Genomic DNA, 27,567 nt, shown 5'->3' with positions numbered 1-27,567 from the left:
CTGCACAACTCCCAGGCAAATTACCTAAGCAGAACCATTTCAAACAACCACAAATTTATGCTGTAAGGAAATGTCTTGATTATGGTCCACAGGTGGGGTATTCCACAAATAGACCTCTTCACCTCCTCCATAAACGGGCAGCTTCCTGGCTACTACACCAGGACACCAGACCCCAAGGCATTAGCAAGAGATGCCTTCTCAATAACCTTGAAGGGGAAATTCCTGTGTGCACCCCCCCCCCCATTGATACAAAGGGTCCTGCTGAAAATTTAGCAGGACTCTCCCAAAATCTTGCTGGTGACTCCCTACAGGCCAAGACAGCACTGGTTCCCTCGTCACCTGTCTAAGGGCAATCAACACACGTTACCCCCTTCAGTGGACCTGCTCACACAGAACAAGGGGACTCTGATACACCCACAGTGACAAACCATGCACCTCACCCTGTGGCTGATAGGATTCTGATCCCCTTCAGACACCTATATAACGAGGACGTGCTCACTGTCCTGCAGGAGGCCAGGAAACCCAACACAAGGAAGTCCTATCTCTCTAAATGGAAAAGGTTTTCTATTTGGAGTCACAAAAGACAGTTGGCCCCGCTGGAAAGCGATATGCCTCTTATCCTGTCATACCTGTGTAAACTCATGTAGACAGGGTTGTCTTACTCATCTCTGAAGGCACACCTGTTTGTTGTCTCGGCCTGCCTCCCCCTGGATCCACCCCTTGCATCCAGACTCCCTTCCAAACGTTTCCTCAAAATTGTATTACACTTAAGACCACCCAAGAAACTGTCTCCCTCTCCTTGGGACCTAAATTATGTCCTAGAAAAACTCACTCTAGCCCCTTTTGAACCAGCAGACAAGGCCACCTTAAAAGTTTGCACATGGAAAACTGTATTGTTGGTAGCTCTGACCTCTGCCAGAAGGGTTTTGGAATTGCAAGCTCTTATGGCTACACCACCTTTCCTAATCTTCCACCTGGACAGGGTAACCCTCAGGACAAACCAGTCATTCATTCTCAAAGTAGTGAATGACCTATCCTTGAACAAGCCCATCTACCTGCCCACCTTCTTCCCTACTGCACAAGGGGATAGTTTGTGAGTGCTACATTCCCTAGGCATCCACAAACAACTTAGGTTTTAGCTTCATAAAACCAAATCCTTTAGAAAATCAGACCAGCTGTTTGTCCCTTCCGCTCCAGGACTTTGGCGAAAGCTGTGAGCAAACAGACTTTTCAGCCTTGATTTTCCTTCTACTACCTATACCATGGTAAGACCTTGCAGGGCAATGTCAAGGCCCAGTCCACCAGAGCAATAGCCTCTTCTGGAGCCTTCGTTAAAGGGTTAGACACCAACTCCATACTTGAAGCAACCACTTGGTCCTTAGTTCACACTTTCACCAAACACTACAAACTGGAACATATCTCCAGAGCCAGGGTGGGGTTTGCCAGGGCTATCCTACACAGATTCCTGGAAACTTCATATACGTCACCACCCAATTCTAAGTGAGCTTTTACACTCACTCACAGGTAGAGTACTGCAACATCGGAATAGAAGGACATAGGAAAGTTGTGTAAAATCTTATCATAACCGTAGATGTCCTTCTCTTCCATGTTGCAGTATTCCTTCCCACCCACCTTCCCCACTTGTATGACTGCACTTGCTCTCCGGGGTGATATTGGACAGGCTATGCCCTTAACAGGACTGGCTCCGACTGGTCCTTTTACTGTGATGTTCTTCGTGTTTCACTGTTGCAGTCATTACATTTGGGTTATCTGCTTGCAGGTAGCCTTCAGTCAGCCTGATTATCAAAGTCTTGGGTCCTGCATCGGTTGCTGTCTCATCTTCCGTGACGTCAGGTAGTCAGGGGTATAAAGCATGTAGCCGACGCCATTACATCAGTCTTTCTTGCCGTGTAGTGCCCGAAGCAGAAGCAGTTCGCAAATGCCGGTCGGCCGACTCCTGAAATTTTCGTTTTCGTGTTTCACTTCAGTTAAATTGGGGGTGTAACCTGAGATAGAGTAGATCCTTTCTAAACCATGCCCTTTGCGACATATAAAATATATGCAACAAAGTACAGAAACATGGTTGTTGCTGTGTAAGCAATTCATGTTAAGTTGTCTATCTCGCCTTCATTCTTGCTGGTTGGTTGGGTTCGGAGCCGATCCTCAGCTCCGACTCTGCCATCTTCAATAGCTCGAGAGCTGTTTACTGGCTCGAGGCTACCCTATATCCCATGACGCCTGGCGTTAGTTACCCAGATCTCGTTTGCCACTTCAGACTGCGAGGTTGTCTTACTGGCCCAGGCTCGTATGCTTTTTTGTATTTTTCTATTTTCACTAGATTTTATCCCTTATTTGTGTACCGAATTCCTTAAATTGTACTATTACCCTAGGTAGATTCTTTACATAGTATCTATCCCCCGTTTTTTTATTCAAAACTAGTTTTACTTAGAGAGTTTTCCCCACCCCTCCCCCTCCCTTCCCTTTTGCGGTAGCCGTTTAAATTAGAGGCTAATTTGTCTTTGTCTAGTTTTTAAAAAAAAAAAAAAGTTTTTAGTAGTAGTAAACGTATTTAGTGTGTGTTAGCTGTATAGTTTAATTAGTTATACCTGCTAACTTGTTTTTTTCTTGTTGTGTGTGTGAGTGTTTTACCTTGGTGTGTGCGTGTGTAAACCTGTCCAAGAATCCTAAAGTGTCCGGATTCAAGAAGTGTGACTCATGCTGTCAGAAGATGTCTCTGACAGATGGTCACACTTCTTGTGTCTATTGTCTGGGCACAGTGCACCTGCAGGACTCTAGTTCGGTTTGTCATGTTTTCAGCCCAAGAGTCCTGCATTGCGCAAAAATAAGTTAATACTCCGGGGTTTGCTCAAGCCCCAGGATTTACCAGCCAAGGTTCAGCCTGTGAAATCCTCCAAGCCACCCAAGTCTTCGTCTCCCAGTTCTGAGCTGTCAGTGGGTGAAAGTCCACCATCCACCTCGGCTCTGGCTGGAGCTGATGTGCCTCCCTCCCAATCGGCTCCAACAGGTACTTCGGAGCCGTCTGGGAGTCGAAAGAGATCTAGGTCTTCCTCCGTGGAGTCGATATGCTTGGCTCCACGGTCGCCTCTGCTTCAATCAGAGTGCAGTCATAGGTCCTCTCACTCCTCTCGGTTCTCTAGACTTTCAGATCAGGACTTGGAGAGAGTGGTCAGTAGGCTGCTGAAATCGCAGGCCCTAGCGAAAATGTTGTCCAGCCCCCCTCATCAGGTGTCTGCTCCATCCACTTCTGCAGAGATTCCTCCTCCGACTCCTCTCTTGAGCTTGGAGCTGGCGTTTGTTGGGGTTGGACTCATGGAATCTTCGGCTCCGATACCTTCTCCTTCGGTACCGTTATCAGCTCCGATCCCTTCCATTGCACCGTCTTTGGAGGGATCTGGGCGCTGAGACTCCTTCGTCGGCTCCGAGGGGGGGGTGAGTGGCATAGGACCCTTGTCCGACCCCGCTCTCCCCCTCGGAGCTTCGGCGCAGGTGAGCTCGGCTCCTACATCGGCCTCGGAGCCGTCCCCCTCGGTGCGGAGAGGAATTCCGATTTCTTCAGAGCCGCCCTCCTCGGTGCGGAGAGGAATTCCGATTTCTTCGGAGCCGGAGTCTTCTCTGCGTCTGGGCGGGTGCGCCTTCGAGGTCATGAGGAGTGTACTGGCCCCCCGAGTCAGTCCCATGGTCAACCCCATCGGCTCCTCTCCCCATGGTGCCTGCGTCTGCCCCTCCTCCAGACCCCAAGCATGGGGAACCAGCGCTCCTGAGCACCCCCTTGCGTGTTTCTTCCTCTTCCGAGGCCTCCCCTGATCACTCAGAGGAGTCACCTCGTAAGAGGAAGTGCAAGAGGAAGCATGTTTACTCCCCTGAGTCTGTCACATCAGATACTGACTTAGAGGATTCGGAAGAGTCCCAGAGATCCCCCTCTGAAGATGTCTCCTTTTCAGACATTTTGGAAATGCTTAGGCAGAGGGGGTAACTGGAATACCCTAGCCCCTTCCAAGGATGAGTTGGTATTCCTGGACGCGTTTGGTTCCCGACCTTCCACCTCCTGGGTGTCTCCGCCTTTTGACCCACTTATGTCTGTGGTGGCTCGGAAGGCGTGGTCAGCTCCAGACACAGCGGAACCAACCCCATGGAGACCTGCTAAATTTATAACTGCACCTCGGGACAAACAGTTTTTGACTAAGGGCGTACCTGTTGATGCCATGGTGGTAGCAGCAGCCACAAAGAAGGAGTTGGCAGAAACTTCATCTGTCCATCCCCCTAACAAGGAGTCTAGGACTATGGACAGATATGGAAAGCGAATGTTTGCTTCAGCGACCTTCTCCATGAGGTCTCTGAATTATTTCTGCCATTTCACCCGCCTTCAGAGGGATCTTCTTAAAGAGCTTGGAGATACCCTCCAAGATCCATCAGCTGAGGGGGCTCAAGCTAAGGCGGCCTACCAGGTGGCGACTCTGAATTCAGTTGTTAACTCCTCCATGAGGCTCATTTCTTATGCAGCCGATGGTGCGCGTGGAGCCGCAGGCACAGGCGTTGCCCTTAAGAGGCACGCATGGATGCGGCTATGTAATTTTGCTGAGCCCTTCAGAGCATCTTTCACCAATACCCCCTTTGATGGTTCTGCTCTCTTCGGATAACAGGTGAAGGACACCCTAACCAGGTGTGAACAAGAAGGCGAGACTCTCTGCTGTGGGAGTCCATTTTTCCACTCCTTCTAGACCATACCCCAAGGGTCAGAAGAGTGGAAAGATGTGGTTCCGGAAATCCCAGGGAGCCTTGCCTGACACACACATGGTGAGTTCCCCTCCAGGGGCAGAGGAGGGAACAAAAACAGACGCCGCCCTCGTGGCAGAGGGGGTCCGCAGACCCAGGGCAGCAGAGAATCCTTCTCTGAGAAGCCCTTTCAGCATCCCTGAAGGGTTGCCCGGCTGCCCGCCTCTGGAGGCAGTCGAGGGAAGGCTCTCACTGTACCCCAAAGCCTGGCAAGACCCAACTCAAGACAAGTGGGTACAGTCGATCATTTCCGGGGGTTACAGAATTCCCTTCGCTCAACCCCCGTTACAGTCAAACAAGTCCCTTCCAGATGTTCCACCCAATCTAAGGGAACAAGCAGCCATAGAGATTTCAAAGCTGCTACACAAAAGAGTCATCCAGGAAGTCCCGGCAGACCAGCTCGGATCCGGAACTTACTCAAGGTTCTTTTTGGTACCAAAAAAGACAGTGGACTGGAGACCCATTCTGGATCTCAGCAGATTAAATAGATCTGTACAAAGAACAAAGTTTCGGATGGTCACGCTACAGTCCATTCTACCCTTCCTGGGTCAGGGCAGTTGGATGTGCTCTACAGATCTTCAGGATGCGTACTACCACATCAAAATGCACAGGCGCTTCAGAAGATTCCTTCGCTTCCGGTTGGGGGCCATTCACTATCAGTTCAGAGCTCCTGCCCTTTGGTCTCACCACAGCCCCCAGGGTGTTCACCAAATGCATGGCAGTGGTTACGGCTCACCTGAGACATCAGGGATTCCAGTTGTTTCCATATCTAGACGACTGGCTCCTCACTGCTTCCACCAGGCATCACCTCCTGCAAGCCAGGGACTACACTATCAAAACTTGTTCCGGGCTAGGTATCACAATAAATTTCGAAAAATCTGCATTGTTGCTCTGTCAGCATATCACTTATATAGGCGCAAATCTAAATACCAGGAACATGTTTGTGAACCTTCCACCAGACAGGGTATCACTAATGCGCCAACAAGTACAGATTTTATTAACATGCAGAACGATTCAAGCCAGGTCCGTCCTCCGAACACTGGGTGGGCATCAGCAATTATTCTTGTTCCCCTGGCCCGCTTTCACATGAGAATCCTCCAGTGGCTTCTATTCACACAGTGGTCCTTCCAACAGCTTCCCATGTCTCACAAGATTATGATCACAGAAGCATGCAAGAGACACCTTGCTTGGTGGATGGTCTCCCCATTTGTGCTATCCCCTCCAATCGCCACAGTAACCACGGACACCTCCCTGATAGGGTGGGGGGCATTATCAGGGCATGACAGTCCAAGGCACCTGGCAGCCTCACGAGTACCATTTGCATATAAATGTCTTTGAGATGAGAGCCGTGCTTTTAGCGTTGCATGCCCTTCAGGACTCTCTCCCTCCTGGGACCATTGCAATTCAAACAGACAATATGTCAGTGGTGTGGCACATCAACAAGCAGGGTGGAACCAGGTCCTATCCTGTATGTCGAGAAGCACTCAGACTCTGGCAGTGGGCGATCTTTTCCCAACTTTTTCTTATCGCAACGCACATCCCTGGGAGTTCCAACGTCATTGCAGACAGGCTCAGCAGAGCAATTCTCATGCCTCACGAGTGGTCTCTGAACCAGGTAATTGCGGAACAAATCTTTTGCAAATGGGGGCAGCCTTGCTGCGACCTGTTTGCCACACCTTTCAACAGCAAGTGCAGCAATTTCTTCTCCCTTCTTCCACTTCCCAGCCACTCCCCCAGAGATGTTCTATTCCACGATTGGCCTCAAGGACTTCTCTACGCTTTCCCTCCGTTTCCTCTAATACCCAAACTCATACAGAGAGCAACTGCGTTGGGTTGCAGTGTGATCCTCATTGCCCCTTACTGGCCTCGACAGATATGGTTCCCATTCCTGCATCATTGCCTTTTCGAGCAGCCTTGGATTCTGGATCCTATTCCAGATCTACTGATTCATCATTCGGGCAGACTGCATGATCCCTTCAAACTCTCCAGCTCACAGCTTGGTTACTCCACTTCCAACCTTAGCCAGGCTTCCTAATATTTCCTCCTCTGTGCGGGAAATTATCTCATCGCTCAAATCCACAACTAGAAAAACCTATGCTAGCAAGTGGAAACGTTTTTCTTGCTGGGCAGAGGCTAAGAACATAGATCCCTTTTCAGCCCCTGTCCACGAGATTTTGGAATTTTTAGCGGAACTCTTTCATTCTGGTTCCGCTTCTGCTACAATCAGAGTTCAGTTAGCTTTCATTTCAAATGTTCACGTTGGGTTGTCTTCTAACAACATTATGTCTCATAAGCTGTGTAAATCCTTCCTCAAAGGAACCACTTTGCTTAGGCCCCCAATCAGGGTCCCCCCACCTCCGTGGGATCAAAATTTAGTGCTAGCTTCCCTAATCTTGTCACCTTTTGAACCTGCAGCATCTTGCTCCATGAAGTTTTTATCCTGGAAGACTCTTTTTCTGGTAGCCATTACTTCTGCCAGATGTGTTTCGGAGCTTCAGGCTCTATCTATTCGTCCTCCATACTTAGTTTTTCATAATGATAGGGTCACTCTAAGGACCAATCCTTCCTTCCGTCTTAAGGTTTGTTCACAAAATAATTTAAATCAGTCCATAGACCTTCCTGTGTTCTTTCCTAATCACACCAATAAGGCAGAATATAAATTGCACCAGTTAGATGTCCACAGACAACTGTGTTTTTATTTGCATAGGACAAAGGACATCAGGAAGTCCGACCAACTCTTCCTTTCCTATGCTGAGGGCAGACAGGGCCTTCCAGTCTCAAAGGTAACATTATCTAGGTGGTTGTCTCACACTATTTCTTTCATTTACCAGCTGAGAAACAAAGAACTATCTTTCAAACCAAAAGGCCACTCTACTATGGCATTGGCCACCTCTGTGGCCTTTCAATCTAGGTTGCCCATGGAATCTATCTGTGCAGCTGCCACGTGGGCTAGCCCACACACCTTCATTTCTCATTATAAACTGGACATGATTTCCAGAAACAGAGCTGATTTTGGTTCCACTGTTCTGAAGAGTCTGTTCCAATGAGCCACCCAGGATAGTAGGTGCTAGGGACGCTGCCCCAACCAGCAAGAATGAAGGCAAGATCGACAACTTAACATAAAGAAGTTATGTACTTGCCATAACGTTCCATGTTAGTTGTCTTCTTCTCGCCTTCTTTCTTGCTTCCCACCGTCCATCCCTCTATCCTAGTGGATCGGGAGGAGCTCCCCTTTTCAGGTTTCATTGGCTGAACCTTCTCTGGTTGTCTTTTTCTGCTTAGATAGCTTCACAGTTGGGCCCCAAGGGGCTTCTAGGGCAGAATTCTTCCTTAGTTATGTCTGGAATAGCTTTTTTAAACGTGATCTGTGTAACTAGTGCCAGGCATCATGGGATATAGGGTAAGCCTCAAGCCAGTAAACAGCTCTCAAGCTATTGAAGATGGCCGAGGATCGGCTCCGAACCCAACCAACCAGCAAGAAAGAAGGCGAGAAGAAGACAACTAACATAGAACGTTATGGTGGGTACATAACTTCTTTTTATACCACATGCAGCTCTGCTTCGTCTGATGCATCTGTTTTTAAACTTGGCTGAGCTTCTGTGCATTTAATGTATTTGGTTAAATGTAAAGCCTGCAAACAGATCAAATCAGCCACATTTGATGCTTAGTGAAATAAAAAATGGATAACTGTTTAGTAAATTTCTGTTTTATTAAATAAATAGTCGATTGCTTCCTTTTTACATGAAATAGGTAGTAAACAGTCTGTTTGCTTAAAGGAAACATGAAGATGACAGAAGATTCACATGTCGGGTAGATGGCTGTGGCAAGTCATTCACCAGGGCTGAACACCTTAAGGGTCATAGTATAACTCATCTTGGTACCAAGCCATTTGAATGCCCTGTGGAAGGTGAGTTTAGAAAAGTTATATTAGTGGTGTGTGTGTGTGTGTGTGTGTGTGTATATCTAATATATATATATATATATATCTAATATATGTATATAACTGGTACTTATGGGGATTGGTAGGTGCTGGATAAGTGTAACTTCTGGTTGGCTGAGAGTAACTATTTATTACGCTGCCCTCGTGGCAGAGGGGGTCCGCAGAACCAGGGCAGCAGAGAATCCTTCTCTGAGAAGCCCTTTCAGCATCCCTGAAGGGTTGCCCGGCTGCCCGCCTCTGGAGGCAGTCGGGGGAAGGCTCTCACTGTACCCCAAAGCCTGGCAAGACCTAACTCAAGACAAGTGGGTGCAGTCAGTCATATCAGGGGGTTACAGAATTCACCTGACAGACACTGTACCCTATACTATACCATAAACACTGTATTGATTTGATTTTAATATAGAAATACAGTAATTAAAATCCTGGCTGGAATAATATTTTAAACTTGAATTTCCACTAGAAACCATGGCATGCTGAGTGGATTGGAACTGAATAGAGAGGGGTAGAGAGAGAGTGTGAATGCATGTATGAGAGATCGTAGAGATGTGTGAAAGCTGGAGTGTGAGAGAGATCAGAGAGCTGTATGAAAGCTGAAAAGTGTCTGTGTGAGAGCGGAGAAAGTGAGTGCATGTATGAAGGTTGAAGAGACTCTGTGAGAGATCGGAGAGAATGTGTAATCTGATGCATACTGAGCGAGTATGGAGTGAATGTTGACATTTTAGCAGTTTGACTTGTTCTCTGGTTGGGGAGAGAGGGAATTTATTTGTGTCTTCCTTTTAAAACTCTATATAAGGTATGTTTCTGTGGGGGGAAAGTGCAACACATGATAAACTGAATTGTTCATACTGTACTGTATTTCTTTGATTTTTTTCTGGTTGCTTGAGTTCTGGTTAAGTGAGAGTTTACTGTATATACACATGCGTGCATATGTGTAAATACTGTGGGTGAAGTTAGCTGATCCATTACGGCAGGAGAGAATTTTGCCCACAGTACTAGCAGCATGCATCTCAGACAGCTCCCTGGTTATGGAGAAAAATGAATGACCTGCTTCTCCCTTTTGGAGGCATTACGAGGGTCTTTGTTCTTAGCATCCCTTTTGGAAAACAGAAACAGTGCTACAGACACTAAAAGTTATATCTGATGTTGTTCTCTTCATTCCTCCTCACAAATGGGTCTCGGATCTGACGCTTCTTCTGACTTGGATCTGACAATCAAGCTACTCCCTTTACCCATAATACACTACAGCCACCCCAGTAAGTTAGGTCTCATTTGCTGTGTTTCAAAGCAAGACAGAAGTTTCATAGTTAGGTACTACGCTATCGGCCCTGGGCCCTATACAAGCCCAGCCAAAAAGGTACCTTGGCTTTTGCCACCCAAGAAAATTATTTTCCTGTGCCACTGTCGAGCAGAGCCACAGAGGTGATCCCCAGGGTGAATTTCCTATTTACTCCATTCTGCTCATGCTGGTCTATTTGGTCGTTTGGTGAATTTCCTATTTCCCATCCAATCATCAAGATTTTTCTTGAAGTGTGCTAATGAGGAGCTTTGTTTGATATAGATAGGTATTTTATTCCAGAGTATGGGAAGTCAGGAATCTATCCCTCAGGCATGTTCTGTTTATTGTGGTGACAAGGTTTAGGTCCCTAGAGAGCGTGTAGCTCAGAGGGATTGGGATTTCTTTAAGTGGAGCATGTCCAGCAGCTGTGGGTTTGACATAGTTTTGAATGTTAGGCAGAGATCACCTCTGAGTAGGCGATAATGCGACGGAGTAAAGCTAGAGTTTTTTGAGACTGTCTGCGTACGGCATCTGTACTCTATAACGGGTCTAATGAGTGATGAGTAGAGGGGAACAATGACCTCTTTTTTTCTGGATGAGAAACCTTTGTGATGAGGTGTGCCACGTAGAAGGATTTCCTGACTACTATGGCGATGTGATTATCAAAGGAGATACTACTGTCCACCTGTGTCCCAAGGTCTCTTATCACACTTTCGGTGTTAAGTATACTACCGCCTATGTTGTAGTTCATGGGTACAGAGTTTTTACCAAAGGGGATGCAAAGGGGATGACAATGCACTTTTTGGCATTGAGCTTGAGGCCATGGCTTTGACACCAGGCATCAGTCTCAGTGAAGCCCCTTTGTAGGATGTCCACATCGTTAGGAGTTTCGATTATGGCTCCTAGTTTGCAGTCATCTGCGAAATTCATTAGTCAAAGACCTTCTGTGTTAGCCTGTACTGCAGAGAAGTAGATACCAAACAGGAGAGGACCCAGGACTGAACCCTGTGGTACTCCACTTGTCAGTGGTCTGAAGTCAGATTTGGAGTCTGCTACTTTCACAGTGTGGGTTCTGGCAGTGAGTCAGTTGCAACCCATCTTGTGACATAGGGATTTATACCTAGTTTAGTGAGTTTATCTATAATTCCAAAGTGGGAGATGGTGTTGAAAGCCTTGGCAAGATCTAGATAGGCTGTGTGAACCACCTTACACTTGTCTAGGGCTTTGGTGACTGCTTCAAAGAAGTCTATCAGGTTTAGGAGACATGATCTGCCTTTTACAAACCCGAACTGGGTGGGGTCCAGAGTTTGGAGATTACCAATGTCTTTGTTTATAAGTTCCATGATGATACGTTCCATGGCCTTGCAGACCAGGCTCGTCAGGCTAATGGGGCGGTAGTTCCCGGGGTCCGTGGTGGCTCCCCCTTGTGGAGTGGGATAACAGTTGTCATGCTCCATGCAGCAGGCACAAATCCTGAGGTGAGGCTATGATTGAACATGGTACTTCGGTGGGGTGCCAGTTCGTTCTGTAGTTCATGTGGAACGCAGCCTAGGATGTTATCTGGTCCCATGGATGCTGTGTTCTTGGCTTTGGAGAGTGTGGTTTTTACCTGTGCAGCCATGATTATAAGAACTTTGCATTCTTCCGGTATAGTAAATGGCTCTTTAGGGGGTGAGAGGGGGGTAAAGTTAGCACTGAACCTATCTGCCAGGATGTTGGCAATATCAGTTGGGTCTGTATATTTAGTGCCATTGTGCTGTAACTCAGAGCAGATCTGAGTGTTGCCATTGAGATTCTTGACATAGCTATAGAATGCTTTGTGGTTGTCTTTAGAATCAGTGGCGATTTTGTTTTCGTAACTAGCTTTGGAGGATTTTATCAGGGATTGCAGCTTCTTACTAAGGCTGACCAGGGAGCTCCTCCACTCATGGGATTTTACTCTTTTGCAATAGTTTCTTCCTTCTGTTGTACAGTTTGTTTATGACAGGGGACCACCAGATTGGCTTCCTTTTTTTGGAGGATAGCGTCTTGGTTCTGTTTGTGGGATAGCACGATCCATACACTCATGTAAGTGCTTATAAAGTGCAATTGTGTAGGATTCAGTAGTCGTAACTGTATTGCCCATCTGCATGGGTGTCATGAAGTTCACCACTTCTGTCTTAAGAAGCATGATGTTGGCTTTGGAGAAAATTTTTACTATGGTTTCCTTAATGGGGTGTGGGGGCAGGATGTGGATATCTAGGGTAATTAGCTTATGGTCGGATCAGACCAATGAGGTCTTGACTCTCCTCTCCAATCGATATTCTTTTCAAGTTGTTTTTTCAAAGTTGTAGTTTAATAGTGTGCTCCTTTCTTGTTATTGTTAGTGTGTAGAGTTGTTAGTTTGCAAGTTTTGAAAGTTTGTTGGTTAGGATTTTAGAGCTTTTTCTCGTAGGGTGTATTGTAGTATTTTTTGGTGGTAAGGTAGTTTAGGTAGTGTTTTAGGATTATAGTTAGTTTTTCATAGTTATAGTTTTTTCCTAGAGTTAAGTTTTAATTAGCATGGGATAGGTTTAGGGACTTTATAGAACTTGAATACATAAAAAACCAGTCCCTAAAATGTATATATAGAAGGGACATGAACCTTAAAAATATTTTTGAGTTTGGGGGAGCTACCAAGAGCAAGGGTGAATCACACAGAATAGGTACATACAAATGTGGTTCCTGTTCCCAATGCCAATATATTCAAACTGGCATTAGTATTTTAATTCCCAGTAGAAATATATCTATTTCTTGTTCTAAATTTGCCGATTGCAACACACAAGGGGTTGTATATATTGCCACATGCCACTCCTGTTTCTCCTTCTATGTGGGAAAAACAGAAAGGAAGTTGAAATCCCGAATATATGAGCATTATTATGAAATCAAAAGAAATAATGTAAATAATGCATTGTTCCGTCATTCTCAAGTTTGTAAGGACTCTGTATTTCACTTTTTTGTTCTAGAAGTTGTACCAAAATAAATTAGGGGTGGCATGTGGGAAACAAAACTTGAATACAGGGAATTATTTTGGCAGATAACACTGGATGCTACTAAAGAACCAGGTTTGAATAAAATGCTTTCTATCATTCCTGTTCTAAAATTAAGGGCTGCCAAGTTGTAATTTGTTCATTGTCCATTAGATGGTGATAGTACACCATTTTAATTTAACATAATTTTAAAAGCAAATATATACAGGCATTGACACCTATATATAACAATAATAAAAAAAAATTTTTTTATATATACAAGTTTTTAAATACTTAATTGATACCATGTATACAATTTATTTTATATATTATATTTTAAAAAGTACATTTTTTGAGTATTAAATGTGAGTAATGGTTTTGTTGGCTTATTTCAACCACTACCAATTACATAATTGATTTAATAAAATTATCAGTTAGTTTGTGTATATAAGGTGTGTGTATTTCCAAGGAAGTTGTATGTGAAACTTTGTTTTTCTGATGAAGGTACTCGAAAACGCACTTTTGGTATACAAGCGTTAATTAAATCCAACAGTTCTCAACCTTTCAGTGGTTACGTTTCATTTATTATAGAACTGTTACTTTCAATATAACTTGGTTCTTGGGTCTCATACCCTTATTTGGTCTCCGGAGTGAACTTCAGAGTGGTTTAATTAGCATGTCTTTTTTTTTTTTTCCCCGCAGGCTTCATTCAGGGCTGCCTTTTGGCCGTTATGTCATTCAAACCAACTCCAGACTTTAAACGATGCACTCCTTGTGAGTACAGATTCTTAATCAAGATGCCCACAAGGAGTGCATCTGCTGTTTAGGAGTGGACCATCTCAAGGTGAATAGTGACACTTGTGCATCCTTCAATCCATATGCGCTGGTGGACAGGTGCAGTAAACTTAACTTGAGGGATCTCCTTCCTCCTTCGGCATCCGTGGCTCAGACCCCCTGAATGGCTTTATCTTCCTCCTCCAAGGAGCCTAAGAAGAGGTCCCCATCTGCCTCCCCAAGGGATCCTTTGTAGCTGAAAAAGAAGTCAAAGAAAACTTTGGATCAGTCTTCCTTGGATTGGCAGAAGTCTGCTGCCTCCTTGGATCCAACTGATGTCATCACCATACATTCTCCTTTTCCTTGGCTCTGACATTGGATCATAGGGCTCTGGTTTCGAGAGTTTGAAGTAGGTCTCCAAGTCAGCTAAGTCAGTCCCCTTCACCAAAACCTAGGCATTCCAGACCCCTATCATCGGCTTCCTCTAGGTCCTGAATAAAATAAAACTGGTAGGCAGAGAGAGTGTAAAACAGATTTAATAAAACACACTAAACAAGAAATAAAAACAAAAGATAGGTGCTTTCATACCATTCATAGTTTAGTACTAAGCTAACTGCCCTTGCGAGTCATTTTAAGCTTAGCCAATTATCCTTTGTAAGATTCAAACCTTGCACGTTGTGTTTGTAAGGCAAACACCTTAGCCATTAAGCCACCCTCCCAACCCAGGTACTTCATCAGATCCAACTCAAAAACTACAAACATCAATTTATATACTAATGCTTCAGGTCAAGTGACCTGAGTACTGGTTTAATTGGAATGCAATAGTTTAACTCCTTCCCACTCGTTGCTCGTAGAATATGCATCCATTTGATCTCAATACATTCAGTCTGAGTTCTGACATCACCTCTCTACGTCCAGGCTTATAGATATCTAAAACCATAAACCTAAACCAGTGTCTGTTTCCTGCATCTTTAGCATGTTTAAAAAGTACATTCTTCTCATCACCTTTATTGATACTATACAGGTGTTCTCTAATACGATCCCTCAAACATCGGTTGGTTTTACCGATGTAGAATGATTGACCTGTTTCATAGGAGGCACAGTATACTAAATTAGAACTACCACAATCAGCTTAAAGATCAATGTTATAAGCACGCCCTTTGTCTTGGTGTAAAAACTGGTCATCTGTATTAATATATCTACACACATTGCAGTGGTGACAAGGGTATGTACCTATCTTACTTATGCTGGTATTTCTGCCAGCTCTCATCAGAGGCTTATAATACAGCATCATCTTTACAGATGGACGGTTCTTAAAACAAAAAAAGGGGAGAGTACCCAGCAGTCCCCTACATTTCTCATCAGACATCAGTACTTTCCAATGTTTCTTGACTATATCACAGATGAAACTAGTATCATTAGAGTAGGTAAGATTCATGCATATATGTTGACGAGACCGTGAATTAAGTGCGGTATCGTATCCAGTCTGATTTTCAAAGAATGGTCTGGTGCAAGTGTGTCTCAGCAGAATCGTGTCATTTTGTGCAGTTATAATCTCAGAATTACTGTAACCTCTCTCTAAAAAGTTGGTTGTCAGGTCACAGAACAAACCATACATGTCACTATCCCTTGTATGTAACCTTGCTTCCCTAGAAAAACTGTCCCCTCTAAACATTATGCTTTACTTGTTTGGGGTGCATACTGCAAGCATGTACAATATTGTTAGTCTTACAGGGCTGCTTGTATAGTTTGGTATAAAGCCCTCCCAGAGTTTTACAAACTGTAGCGTCCAGAGAGGATATACACTCACTTGAACAGTCATATGTAAAATGGAGAAAATCTTTAGTCCTGTTCAAGTACAGTACAAAGTCATTCAATGTTGCAGGTGTGTCTCCCCACACACAAAAAACAAATCATCTACATAGCAGCAGTAATAGAGAATGAACTTTGAAAGGTTGTTGACATTGGAGAACACGCATTGTGATTTCCACTCCGCCAAAACTATGTTGACATAACTGTTAGCACAAACCGTGCCCATGGCTACCCCTATACTTTGTAAAAAGAAGCTATCTTCAAAAACAAAGGCATTGTGTTCCAAGATAATTTCTAGGAGACTGAAAATCAGATAAATTCTTTCATTACTGTAACCAGAATGTCGACCAAGAAATGCCCTGACATAGTCAATACCGGCATTATTGGGAATTCATGTAAAAAGTGAGGTCACATCCATAGTCACTAATATTCTGTAGCAGACCACTCATACAATTTACAGAGAAAGTCTTTAGTATCTCTCATTATATTCCTAGCACCATCAACCACAGGGCAAAGTTGTTTTTCTACATAGATGGACGTGAGCTCTGTAGCCCATCCTCTACCAGAGACTGTCGGCCACATAGGTGGATCAGCCAGGTTCTTATGTGTCTTGGGCAGCTAATAAATCTGGGTTATCACTGTGTTCTCAACAAGAAAATAATCATACAATATCTTATCCAACACACCCTCTATCAGTAATTATTCTATGTATGTGTGTATCCTATCATCTAGTTTCAAAACCTCAACTCTGGTAATTGTAGCATAGGTAGATTTATCACTTAACATCATATTTATGGCATTCAAATAATGTGTTGAGTCCATAACAACTATTCTGCCCCCCCTTTATCAGCAGGGCGGAAGCAAATATCACATTTAACCAGTTCTAAAAGGGCTGAGAATTCATTGCGACTCAAATTCTTAAAACTCTTCACATGTTTACAAGAGAAATTGCTCTAGATGTCATCCTCACACAGTTTGTAAAAGGCCTCCACTAATGGAGTATTAGCAGGAGTAAATAAGCTAGGTTTCTTAAACACATTACTGGCATAACCACTGTTGTTACCATAAAACAATTTCTGAGAAATATTCTGCACAAACAGTTTTAAGACAATAAGAACGTCATTCAGAGATGAATGTCCTGCGGGTATAAAGTTCAAACCATAGCTCCAAAAAAAAAAAAAAAAAAAAAAAAAAAGAGTTTTGAAAAAAAGGGCCATCCGTATACAGAAGAAGAGGAGAGAAACTGAATAAAGTAAAACTGGTAGGCAGAAGAAGGGTAAAACCAACTCCAGAGCAGACTAAAGTTTTGCAGAACTTAGAATTCACAGGAGCACAGTTGAACACGAGGGATCAAATAGCTTCTGCCCCCCCCCCCCACTGCATATCAAAGCTGTGGAATCAAGTTAGGGAACTACTATCCCATCCACCACCACCCCCCCCCCATCTAGTTTTACAAGTTCTGGGGTCGATGTCTGCAGCGATCTTGCTAGTCCCTCTGGCAAGGTTCTTTATGCATATTCTTCAGTGGACCTCTATCTGTTCCTGTCACACTGATACCAATCTGCAAGTGTCATATTCGTTGGTGGCTTCTGTCAAACATCCTCTTCTTAGGTAAGCACTTCTCAATTCTCCCTCCAGTGGCCACAGTGACCGTGGACACTTCCCAGTTGGGGGGGCATTAGAAGGGAAAGATGGTCCAAGGTATGTGGTCCCCTCTGGCGACTGGGATGCATGTCAGTGTCCTCAAGATGAGAGCAGTCCTCCTAACATTGCAAGCCTTTCAGGATGTTCTTCCTTTGGAGACCATTGCAGTTCACATCAACACAACATGTCTGTAGTCTGGTACATCAGCAAGCAAGGAGGAACCCATACTTGACCCTTGTGTAGAGAAGCCATAAGGGTTTGGGAATGTCTTTGGATCACCTTCTGGTTGCAACTCACATTCCAGGAAAAAACAGTGAGCTGGTGGACAGACTCTGCAGATCTGATGTTCTTCGTGTTTCACTGTTGCAGTCATTACATTTGGGTAATCTGCTGGCAGGTTGCCCTAAGTCGGCCTGATTAACACAGTCTTGGGTCCTGCGTCGGTTGCTGTCCCTTCTTCCATGACATCAGGTCGTCAGGGGTTTAAACATGCAGCCGGCGCCATTACATCAGTCTTTCTTGCCGCACGGTGCCCGAAGAAGAAGCAGTTCACAAGTGCCGGTCGGCCAACTCTTGAAATTTTCGTTTTCGAGTTTCAGAACCGAAGTCTTCAAGTAAAAGCTAAGTACCCCATTAGGGAAACTTTTTCTTGCTCCTTACCGATGTCAGTAAAAGTTAATAATTGCATTACTTGTGGGACACACATACCTCATAAGGATTTTCATTTGTACTCTATTCCTTGCCTAGGCCCTGACCACAACGTACCTTGCTGTCGATTATGTGCTAAATTTAATCAACTCACTATTAAATGTCGGTATATTTTTGCTTCTAAATATTTTGGCTCAAGATTTAATTATCCAGAAATGTCGTTGGATAGTAATCTGACTACTGGAATACCTAAAAACGCAAAGAGAAAGACAGAGACAGTCCGTCGAGGTCCAAAACTGATGACGACGCTTCTCCTAAGCCAGTCGCCGGTACTCAGTGAGGTGCTTTTGCAGCCCCTGATACCCACTACTTCTGATTCCCAGGCCTCTACTGAGACCCATTTGGAGTCCGGTATGCTGTGAGATGCTTCAATTATGGAACCCATGGATGTCTCTATCTTAGATGGGTCCGGAGCCGCTGTGCAGGCACCGGATGTCCTTCAAGAATGCAACTGCAGTCATAACATGTGGGTTGTCCTGCCTCAGGCAGCCCTCGGTCGGCCGGATTCCAAAGTCTGGGTCCGACGTCGGCTGATGTTGCATTTCTCTCCGACGTCAGAGCGGCCAGAGTACATAAGCATCAGCCGACGCCATTTTCTTCAGTCTTTCTTGCCGCGCGGTGCCCGAAGCAGAAGCAGTTCGCAAGTGCCGGTCGGTCAGCTCCTGTATTCTACGATACCGAAGTCATCAAAAAAGCTAAGTACCCCGTTGGGGACCTTTTCTTGCCTCAGCCGATGTCAGAAATTACTGAAAAGGTTAACAATTGTCTTTTTTGTGGTAAACAAATACCTCATAAGGATTTCCACTCTTACTGCCTCCCTTGCCTGGGCCCAGACCACGACGTCTCGGCCTGTGTAGCCTGTGCTCGCTTCAGCAAGCGCACTCTCAGGCGCCAGGCGGAGTTCGCTGAAGATTTTTTCGGCGATAAATTTGCTTACACCATGCCGTCGGATCTTCCGACATCGCAAACTCCCAAAAAGCGTAAAGACCGGGACCGACATCCTCGGCCCGCATCTACCACCGACTCCACACCAAAACCTAGTGCGAGTGCTCCGGTTCCCTCTGAGATGGTCTCTCCACCACTCCGAACCGAAGACACCGCATTACCGACTACTCCGATTCCAGACATTACTCCAACGCCAGTTATAGACTTTCCTCCGGATACCGAAACCGAGGAAATGCCCGAGACCATTGCTGTAGACAAGGTCACTCCTGCACGTGGAGCTGCCAGGCCTCCAATGGCCATGTCTATTAAGGCCTACACTAGGGCTAAGGCAGCCAGCAAAACAAAGCATATTTCTTCTAAATCCTTACCTCAGCCGACTCCGGAGACACAAATTATGTCCATGGCTGCGGATTTAATTTCCATGATTAGAGGTTCACAGGCCCATCCTGAGAGAGCATCCCAGCCTCCTCCTGATAAAAGGCCCCGGGTTGAACCCTCTGACCCTACTCCTTCAGATGAAGACTCTGAGGGCTCTGTCCACTCTGATAGCCAGGAAGAGCTCTTCCACACCTATGAGGACTCGGATGCAGAAGATTCCCTCCCTTCGGCCTCCCCTCCTGAGAATATTTCTTTTGGGGAAGTTCTGCACACCATGAGGGAGCATTTCAAGTGGCAGGGTCAGGAATATTCTGATTCTAGGACACGCCTTAGGACGTTCCTTAAGAAGCCTCAGCACAGGCCCTTAGCTATTCCTCCTGTACTTGATGTTCTGGATGATTTGTATTCTGACTCTAGTGCTGCCCCTGATTCTCTTCCGCCTGCTCCAGCCAAGCCAGACAGGTATTACAGGGTCCCAGAAACTCATTCCCATTTATTCAGGGCCCATACTGCTGATTTGGAAACTATTTCACAGGGGCCTAAAGGAGTTTCAGCCTCCACCTCAAAAAATCCTTTGCCCTCCAACAGGGAAGCAAGGTCATTAGAGAGATGGGGCAAAAAGGTTTACACATCCACTACCTTATCTATGAGAGCTTTAAATTGCCTTTTTCATATGTTACAATATCAGGATTATCTCTTAGAAGATTTACAAAATACATTAGCTTCTCCTGATCCTTTAGACAGGAAGACTTTGCAGGAAGCTGTACATAACACTCAGCAAGTAAGCAATCACTTCCTGCAGTGTGGATATGATGCACTGGAAGCTTCATGTAGGGCAGCTATGACAGGAGCAGTGATTCGTAGACATGCTTGGTTAAAAGATCAACCTCTACCAGATCATGTAAAAGCAAAACTTCTTGGATGCACCTTTGGAAAAGAACAAGCTTTTTGGTGCAAATGCTAAGGATGCGTTAAAGACCATCAAAGAAAAAGCAAAATCAGTTCAGACTGTGAAAGATTTCCTCCAGGTTCAACCCCCCAGATTCAGTAGGAATTGGCCTTCAAAAAACTGGTCCTTTCCTAATACAGAAAAGTTTCAAAGGGGTAAGAACAGACGTGGCCGAGGAAGAGGCCAATACAGAGGCCCTTACAGGGGACGACAATGGCAGCCAGGAAACCAAAGAAGTGACGCAGGGGTTTCACCTGCCCAACAACCACAAACTCAGTGACTTTCCTCTACTACCACTTACCAGGGAACAACTAGAAGCTCCCTTGGGCGGGAAATTATCTCTGTTTGCAGAAAACTGGCACAGACTGACAAAGGACAAATGGATTTTGGACATTATAGACCGAGGGTTCAGGTTTTATTTTCATACCTTACCAAGAAAACAAGGCATGCCAAACCTACCACAAAATCAAAGGGCAGAGGCTATCAAGCAAATCACTCTGCTGACTCGAATGAAAGCAATAGAAAGAGTTCCACAACAAGAACAAGAACAGGGATTTTACTCAAGACTGTTCCTTGTTCCAAGAAAAGAATCTCAATGGAGACCAATACTGGACTTGTCCGCATTAAACACCTTTCTCATAGTACCAAAGTTCAAAATGCTGACTCTACAGCAACTCCTTCCCATCCTGGGCAAGGAGTCGTGGCTGATTACTTTGGACCTCAAGGAGGCATACTTGCATGTCCCTATCAGACACAGCTGCTGAAGATACCTCAGATTTCTTGCAGGGCCAGAGCATTATCAATTCTCAGCATTGCCATTTGGCTTATCTACTGCGCCCAGAGTATTTACAAAATGCCTGGCTTCAGTAATTGCTCATTGCAGGCTCCAGGGTATACAAATTTACCCGTACCTGGACGACTGCCTCGTACAAGCGGACGACAAATTGATGTTGACAAAAAACCTGGATTATGTCATAAGATTACTTCAAGCTCTGGGATACACAGTCAACTTCCAAAAGTCAAGACTGCAGCCATCCCAGCAAATAATCTTCTTAGGAGCCAAACTAGACACAGCCTCTCAGATGGCTTACCTGACAAGAAGACAAGCAAGAGAAGTTAACTCATTACTTCAAAGGTTTAGCAAAACTCACCCAGATGACTGCAAGGAGATTCCTACAGGCCCTGGGTTAAATGGCATCCTGCATTCTACTGGTTCCATTAGCAAAACTACACATGAGAAAGCTTCAGTGGTACCTAAAAAGCATTTGGTCTCAACACAGCAACAACTTGGAGACAATCATACCACTCATTCCATGCCTACAAAAGGAATTCCTATGGTGGGCCTCGGTGAGCCAGGGGAAACACAGGTATGTCATTCAAAAAACCACAGATAACACAGACCATGACTACAGATGCCTCAGACCTTGGATGGGGGGCACACATGGAAGGCAGGTGTATACAAGGACAATGGTCTCCAAAGGAAACACATCTGCATATAAACCAAAAGGAAATGCTGGCAGTAATGCATGCCATCGAGGCTTTTCAACACCAACTCCAGCAAGGCCATTTAATGATACGGACAGACAACACCACTGTGATGTGGTACATAAACAAGCAGGGGCACCCACTCTTACCCCTTTGCAGACTGACAATGCAGCTTTGGGAGAAATCACTGAGCCTAAACATCCAGTTACAATCCCAGTTTGTTCCAGGAAAAGACAATGTGTTGGCGGACAGCCTAAGCAGGAATTTCACAGATCCACACGAGTGGAGGTTACATCCGAAGGCCTTCAGACAACTCACTTCGACATGGGGCAAGCCAGAAGTGGACCTATTTGCCTCTCACCTCAACCATCTTCTACCAAATTTTTGCACAAGGACATACCATCCAAAAGCTTGGAAAATAGATGCCCTCTCATTCAACTGGAACTCCCTAGCAATCTATGCATTCCCACCTCTGCCACTGATGACCTCAGTATTACTAAAGATCAAAGCAGAGAAGCCCAAGGGAATCATAATAGCTCCGGATTGGCCAAGACAACACTGGTACCCACTACTACGGAGCATATGTCACACCAGGAGGTGGCCCTCCCTCAGTGGCCTCTACTTTTGACTCGACACAATTTCGAAACACTGCAGCTAACAGCCTGGGAGATCCCATAAATAACTTCAGCTTATCTCTCTCCAAGGAAGTTCAGCGGATACTAACAGAGGCTCGAAGACCATCCACCAGAAAGGTTTACTTAGCAAAGTGGAAAAGATTCAGCAATTGGAATACCAGCAAGGGACATGATGCATCATTGCTGAACATCCCACTTATCTTGGAATATTTGGCAGATATGTTAAAGAACGGCCTCTCTTATTCTTCCATAAAGATGCATGCATCTGCTATTTCAGCTAGATACAACACTGATCCTCCTGTTTTCTCTCACCCCTTACTAAGACAATTCCTCAGGGGAATCAAGAAATTAAGCCACCAAGAAAGGCCTCAGTGCCAGCCTGGGACCTCCATTTTGTCTTAGAAAAACTGACTCTACCTCCTTTTGAGCCAGCAGCTTCAGTTGACTTGCAATTTCTCTCATGGAAGACAGCTTTCCTGTTGGCAATTACCTCAGCAAGAAGGGTTTCGGAGCTACAGGCCCTAATGGCAATACCACCCTTTATTATTTTCCACAGAGACAGGGTTTCATTAAGGACCAACCCTACTTTTATGCCAAAGGTGGTATCTAGGGTTTCTCTAAATCAAGCCATTCATCTGCCTGCTTTCTTCCCCAATCCTGAGAATAAGGGGGAAAGACTTTTGCATACCTTGGACATTCACAGACAACCGATACTACCTGGACAGAACCAAGGCCAGTAGGAAGTCTGAACAACTTTTGTAGCTTACGCCCTGCAGTCCAAGGAAAAGCAATTTAAAACAGACTATTTCTAAATGGATTGGACATTGCATCAGATTCTGTTATTCCTTTCATGGAAAGACTGTTCCAGCCTATGTCAGACCACATTCCACCAGAGCTACAGCCACCTCTACAGCATTTTTAAGAGGGGTGCCTACCAAGGACATTCTAGAAGCTGCTACATGGAGCTCCGTGCATACATTCTCCAAACACTACAATCTCCCTCTATATTCCAGATCCAGAGCAGGCTTTGCTTCGGCAGTCCTGCAGGGTTTGATTGCCACACCATCTCTTTCCTAGAGCATACCTCATCCCCCAGCTAAGCTATTGTATTCTACCCACATGTTATGACTGCAGTTGCATTCTTGAAGGACATAGTACAGTTTTGTACCTACCATAAATGTAGATGTCCGATAGACATGCAACTGCAGTCGGGTTTTCCCTCCCTCCATACCCCTCTATGCCTAGGGTCCACTCCTATCCCACTTACTCTTAGCTGGGGATATCTGTTATGGTGTATTTGTTTTATTGCTCATTTATTTGTTTGGAATCCTGTTTTTGTCTTCCAATTTGATTACAGCCTTCCTTGGAGGGCACCTGGCATCTGGGGCAAGAAACACTGAAGAAAATGGCGTTGGCTGATGCTTATGTACTCCAGCCGCTCTGACGTCGGAGAGAAATGCGACATCAGCCGACGTCGGACCCAGACTTTGGAATCCGGCCGACCGAGGGCTGCCTGAGGCAGGACAACCCACATGTTATGACTGCAGTTGCATGTCTATCGGACATCTACATTTATGCTAGGTACAAAACTGTACTTTTCAGAGGGTGTTTTCAGGCCTACAGATTTGTATATTAGACCGACGCCATCTTCAAAACTAAGGCCAAAATCTAAATCTATGTCTAAAAAACCGATGCCTGGGCCACGTGCAGGCCCCTATGCCTGAAAAACAAATGATCAAAATGGCTGAAGATTTAATTACTCTGATCAGGGGTAGCCAACCCCCTCCTTCTAAGAGGGTCTAGGCAAGACATTGATTATGAATCTTCTGAACAGGATTCTATTTCTTCTGACTCTTCTAATGAACAGGATTTATCTATTCCTACTTATGAGGACTCTGATGCAGAAGATTCCATGCCTTCTGCTTCTCCCCCTGAGGATTTTTCTTTTGGGGAAACTTTACATACCTTAAGGGAACATTTCCACTGGGAAAGTCAGGATTTCTCTGAATCTAAAAAGAGACTTGGTTCTTCTTCCTCAGCATAGGCCTTTGGCTATACCTCCTGTTCTAGACATTGTTGATGATGTTATTTCAGAATCTAGTATGGCTCCTGATTCTCTGCGTCCGGCTCCTTGTAAGCCAGACAGAGATACTACAGGGTTCCTGACTCCCACAAATTCCTTTTCTAAAATCTTATTGCTGATCCTGAAACCATTTCTCAGGGTCCCAAGGGCATTAAGGCCTCTACTGTTAAACATCCTACCCCTTCTGATAGAGATTTTGGGGCGCTGGATAGATGGGGCAAGAAGGTTTACACTTCTGCAGCCTTGGCAATCAGGGCTTTAAACTGTCAATTTCATATGCTTAAATACCAACAGCATATCATGGGACTACTTAAACAGAAAATGATGTTAATCTCTGACTGTGTGGAAAATAATGCTTTACAGGATTTATTACATTCAGCTGAACAAGTTGGAAAACATACTTTGCAATGTGGTTTTGATTCCTTGGAGGCTTCTTGCAGGGCTGCTTTAACTGGATCTGTGCTAAGAAGGCATGCTTGACTCAAACAGCAAACTCTGCCTGATCATGTTAAAGCAAAATTGTTGGATGCTCCTTTACAACAGGACCGTCTTTGGTAATAAGGCTGAAGAAGTGTTAAAAAAGATGGAAGATAAAGCTAAATCTATGCAAACTGTGAAAGATTTCTTACAAGTGCAACCTCCAAGATTTAGTAGGCACTTGCCTACTAAGAACTGGTCCTTTCTAGTCCCTTTGAGAGCTGCTCAAGTCAAACCCAGACATTCCAAAGGCTCCAGGATTTAGTCACAAGGAACATTTAGAACAAAACAATGGGGGTGCCTCCACCTCCAAATCTGGAAACAGCAAGGCACCTCCCTATGGTAAACAGTCTCAATGACTTCCCTCTACAATCACCAAGCACATACCTTTTAGCTGCCCCTTTGGGGGGAAGGCTGGCACTTCATGCACGAAACTGGCAACTTATTACCCAGGACAAATGGGTTTTAAATATAGTATCCCAGGGGTACAGATTTCATTTCCACACGTTGCCAATGCCAAACGGATGGCCAGATCTGCCCCCAAATCAGTAAGGAGAGGCCCAGAAACATGTTCTGTCCCTCATGAACACGGGGGCTATTCAACCAGTACCAGAAGAGGAAAAGGGACAAGGTTTCTATTAAAGACTTTTCCTGCTACCCGGAAAAGACAAATCATGGCATCCAATTCTAGACTTATCCACTCTAAACACATTTCTGGACATTCCAAAATTCATGATGCTGACTCTTCAAAAGTTACTACCTATGCTAGGCAAAGATTCCTGGTTGGTAACTCCAGACTTAAAAGAGCCTTACCTGCATATCCCAATCGAGGAATCTTGCAGAAGATACCTCTGCTTCAAAGCATGCTACTTGCATTACTAGATGTTCATCATGTTACCCTGCTGCAGTCATCACACTTGAGTTATCCTGTCATCAGGCGGTCCCGCAGTCGGCCGGGATTCCAAAGTCTTGTTCCGGCGTCGGTTGCTGCCGCTTCTTCCCTGACGTCAGTGTGCCAGGGGTTTATATATTGCATCCGACGCCATTTTCTTCAGTCTTTCTTGCCGCGCGGTACCTGAAGCAGAAGCAGTTCGCAAGTGCCAGTCGGCCGACACCTGAGATTTTCGAAGTCGAATTTCAGATCCGAAGTCTTCAATAAAGCTAAGCACCCCATTGGGGAAACTTTTCTTGCCTCAGACCGATGTCGGAAAAAGTTAACAATTGTATTTCTTGTGGGAAGCAAATACCTCATAAGGATTTTCATTCTTACTGCATACCTTGCCTAGGCCCAGACCACGACGTCACGCTTTAATTTCGCACAGCACTACTTCGGTAGAAAATTTAACTACACTATACCGTCGGAGCAACCGACTACCGGCGTGCACAAAAAAACGCAAGGATAAGGACAGGCATCCTAGACCCAAGCCAGACTCCGAGGCCTCGGCTGGACCGGTCTCCGGTCTTCAGCGAGGCTCCGACGCAGCCCCTGACTACTGCAGATCTGGAACCCGAGACTGCTTCAGAGCCTTTGGCGGAGAGTGCTAGGCCGACGCAGCCATTTTGTTTAGACCCTACCGACGACACTGCAGAAAGAGATATCGGTGCTGCAGAAACACCTTTGGTTTCTGAAGGCGTTTTCAGACCGACGCTCACCATAAAAACATATCCTAAGCTTAAGACTCCTATTAAACCTAAAAAGACTGCACTTCAGTCTCCAGTTCAAGGCCCCGTGCCTAAGAAACAGATGCTCAAAATGGCTGAAGATTTGATCTCTTTAATCAGGGGTTCCCAACCCCCACCCGACAAAAGGCCTAGACAAGAGGAAGATTATGCCTCCTCTGATCAAGTGTCTATTTCCTCAGGCTCCTCTGAGGACCAAGATTACTCCTTCTCCCCTTATGAAGATTCTGATGCTGAGGATTCTATTCCCTCAGCTTCTCCTCCTGAAGACTACTCCTTTGGGGAAACTTTACACACTATGAGAGAACATTTTCACTGGGAAGGTCAGGACTACTCTGACTCAAAGAAAAGGCTCAGAGAGTTTCTTTTACTCCCCCAGCACAGACCACTTGCCGTCCCCCCAGTTTTAGACATTGTGGATGATGTTTACTTAGAATCCAGTTTGAGCCCAGATTCTCTGCCTCCTGCTCCAGCCAAACCTGACAGATACTGTAGAGTGCCTGATTCCCACAAATTCCTTTATAAAAGCCCTGTTGCTGATCCATAGACTATCTCCCAGGGTCCCAAAGGGGCCAAGGCTTCTATGGCAAAAAATCCTGTACCCTCTGAAAGGGACTCCAGAGCACTAGATAGGTGGGAAGAAAAAGGTTTACACCTCAGCCACTCTAGCTATGAGGGCACTAAATTGCCAATTTCACATGCTAAAATATCAGCAATTTCTAATGTCTCAGTTAAAACAGAAAATGAGCACACTTCCTCAACAGTCTGAATTGAAAGAAATGCAGGATCTGTTGCATGCAACTGAACAGGTGGGCAGACATACTTTACAATGTGGATTTGATTCTTTGGAGGCTTCCTGCAAAGCAGCTGTCACTGGGTCTGTTATACGTAGGCATGTATGGTTAAAGGAACAAACTCTGCCTGATCATGTTAAAGCAAAGCTTCTAGATGCTCCCTTACAACAGGATGTTCTTTTTGGAGTTAAAGCAGAACAAGTCTT

The 27,567-nt window shown here is 45.1% G+C and overlaps 1 protein-coding gene across 2 annotated transcripts in view; it reads left to right on the top strand.

Moving 5' to 3' along the window:
* Positions 1 to 27,567, top strand: part of ZXDC (ZXD family zinc finger C) — a 1,157,677-nt gene that overhangs the window by 196,166 nt on the left and 933,944 nt on the right. For both annotated transcript variants that reach the window (XM_044078595.1, XM_044078596.1), the window contains exon 4: positions 8,571 to 8,701. In XM_044078595.1, the coding sequence (XP_043934530.1) occupies positions 8,571 to 8,701 (131 nt within the window). The remainder of the gene's footprint in view (positions 1 to 8,570; positions 8,702 to 27,567) is intronic.

This window comes from Protopterus annectens, chromosome 7.part1, assembly GCF_019279795.1.
Source record: "Protopterus annectens isolate FY-2018-M chromosome 7.part1, PAN1.0, whole genome shotgun sequence".
Lineage (NCBI taxonomy): Eukaryota > Metazoa > Chordata > Ceratodontiformes > Protopteridae > Protopterus > Protopterus annectens.
The sequence above is the reverse complement of the archived record's forward strand: the minus strand, read 5'-3'. Positions and strand labels throughout refer to the sequence as shown.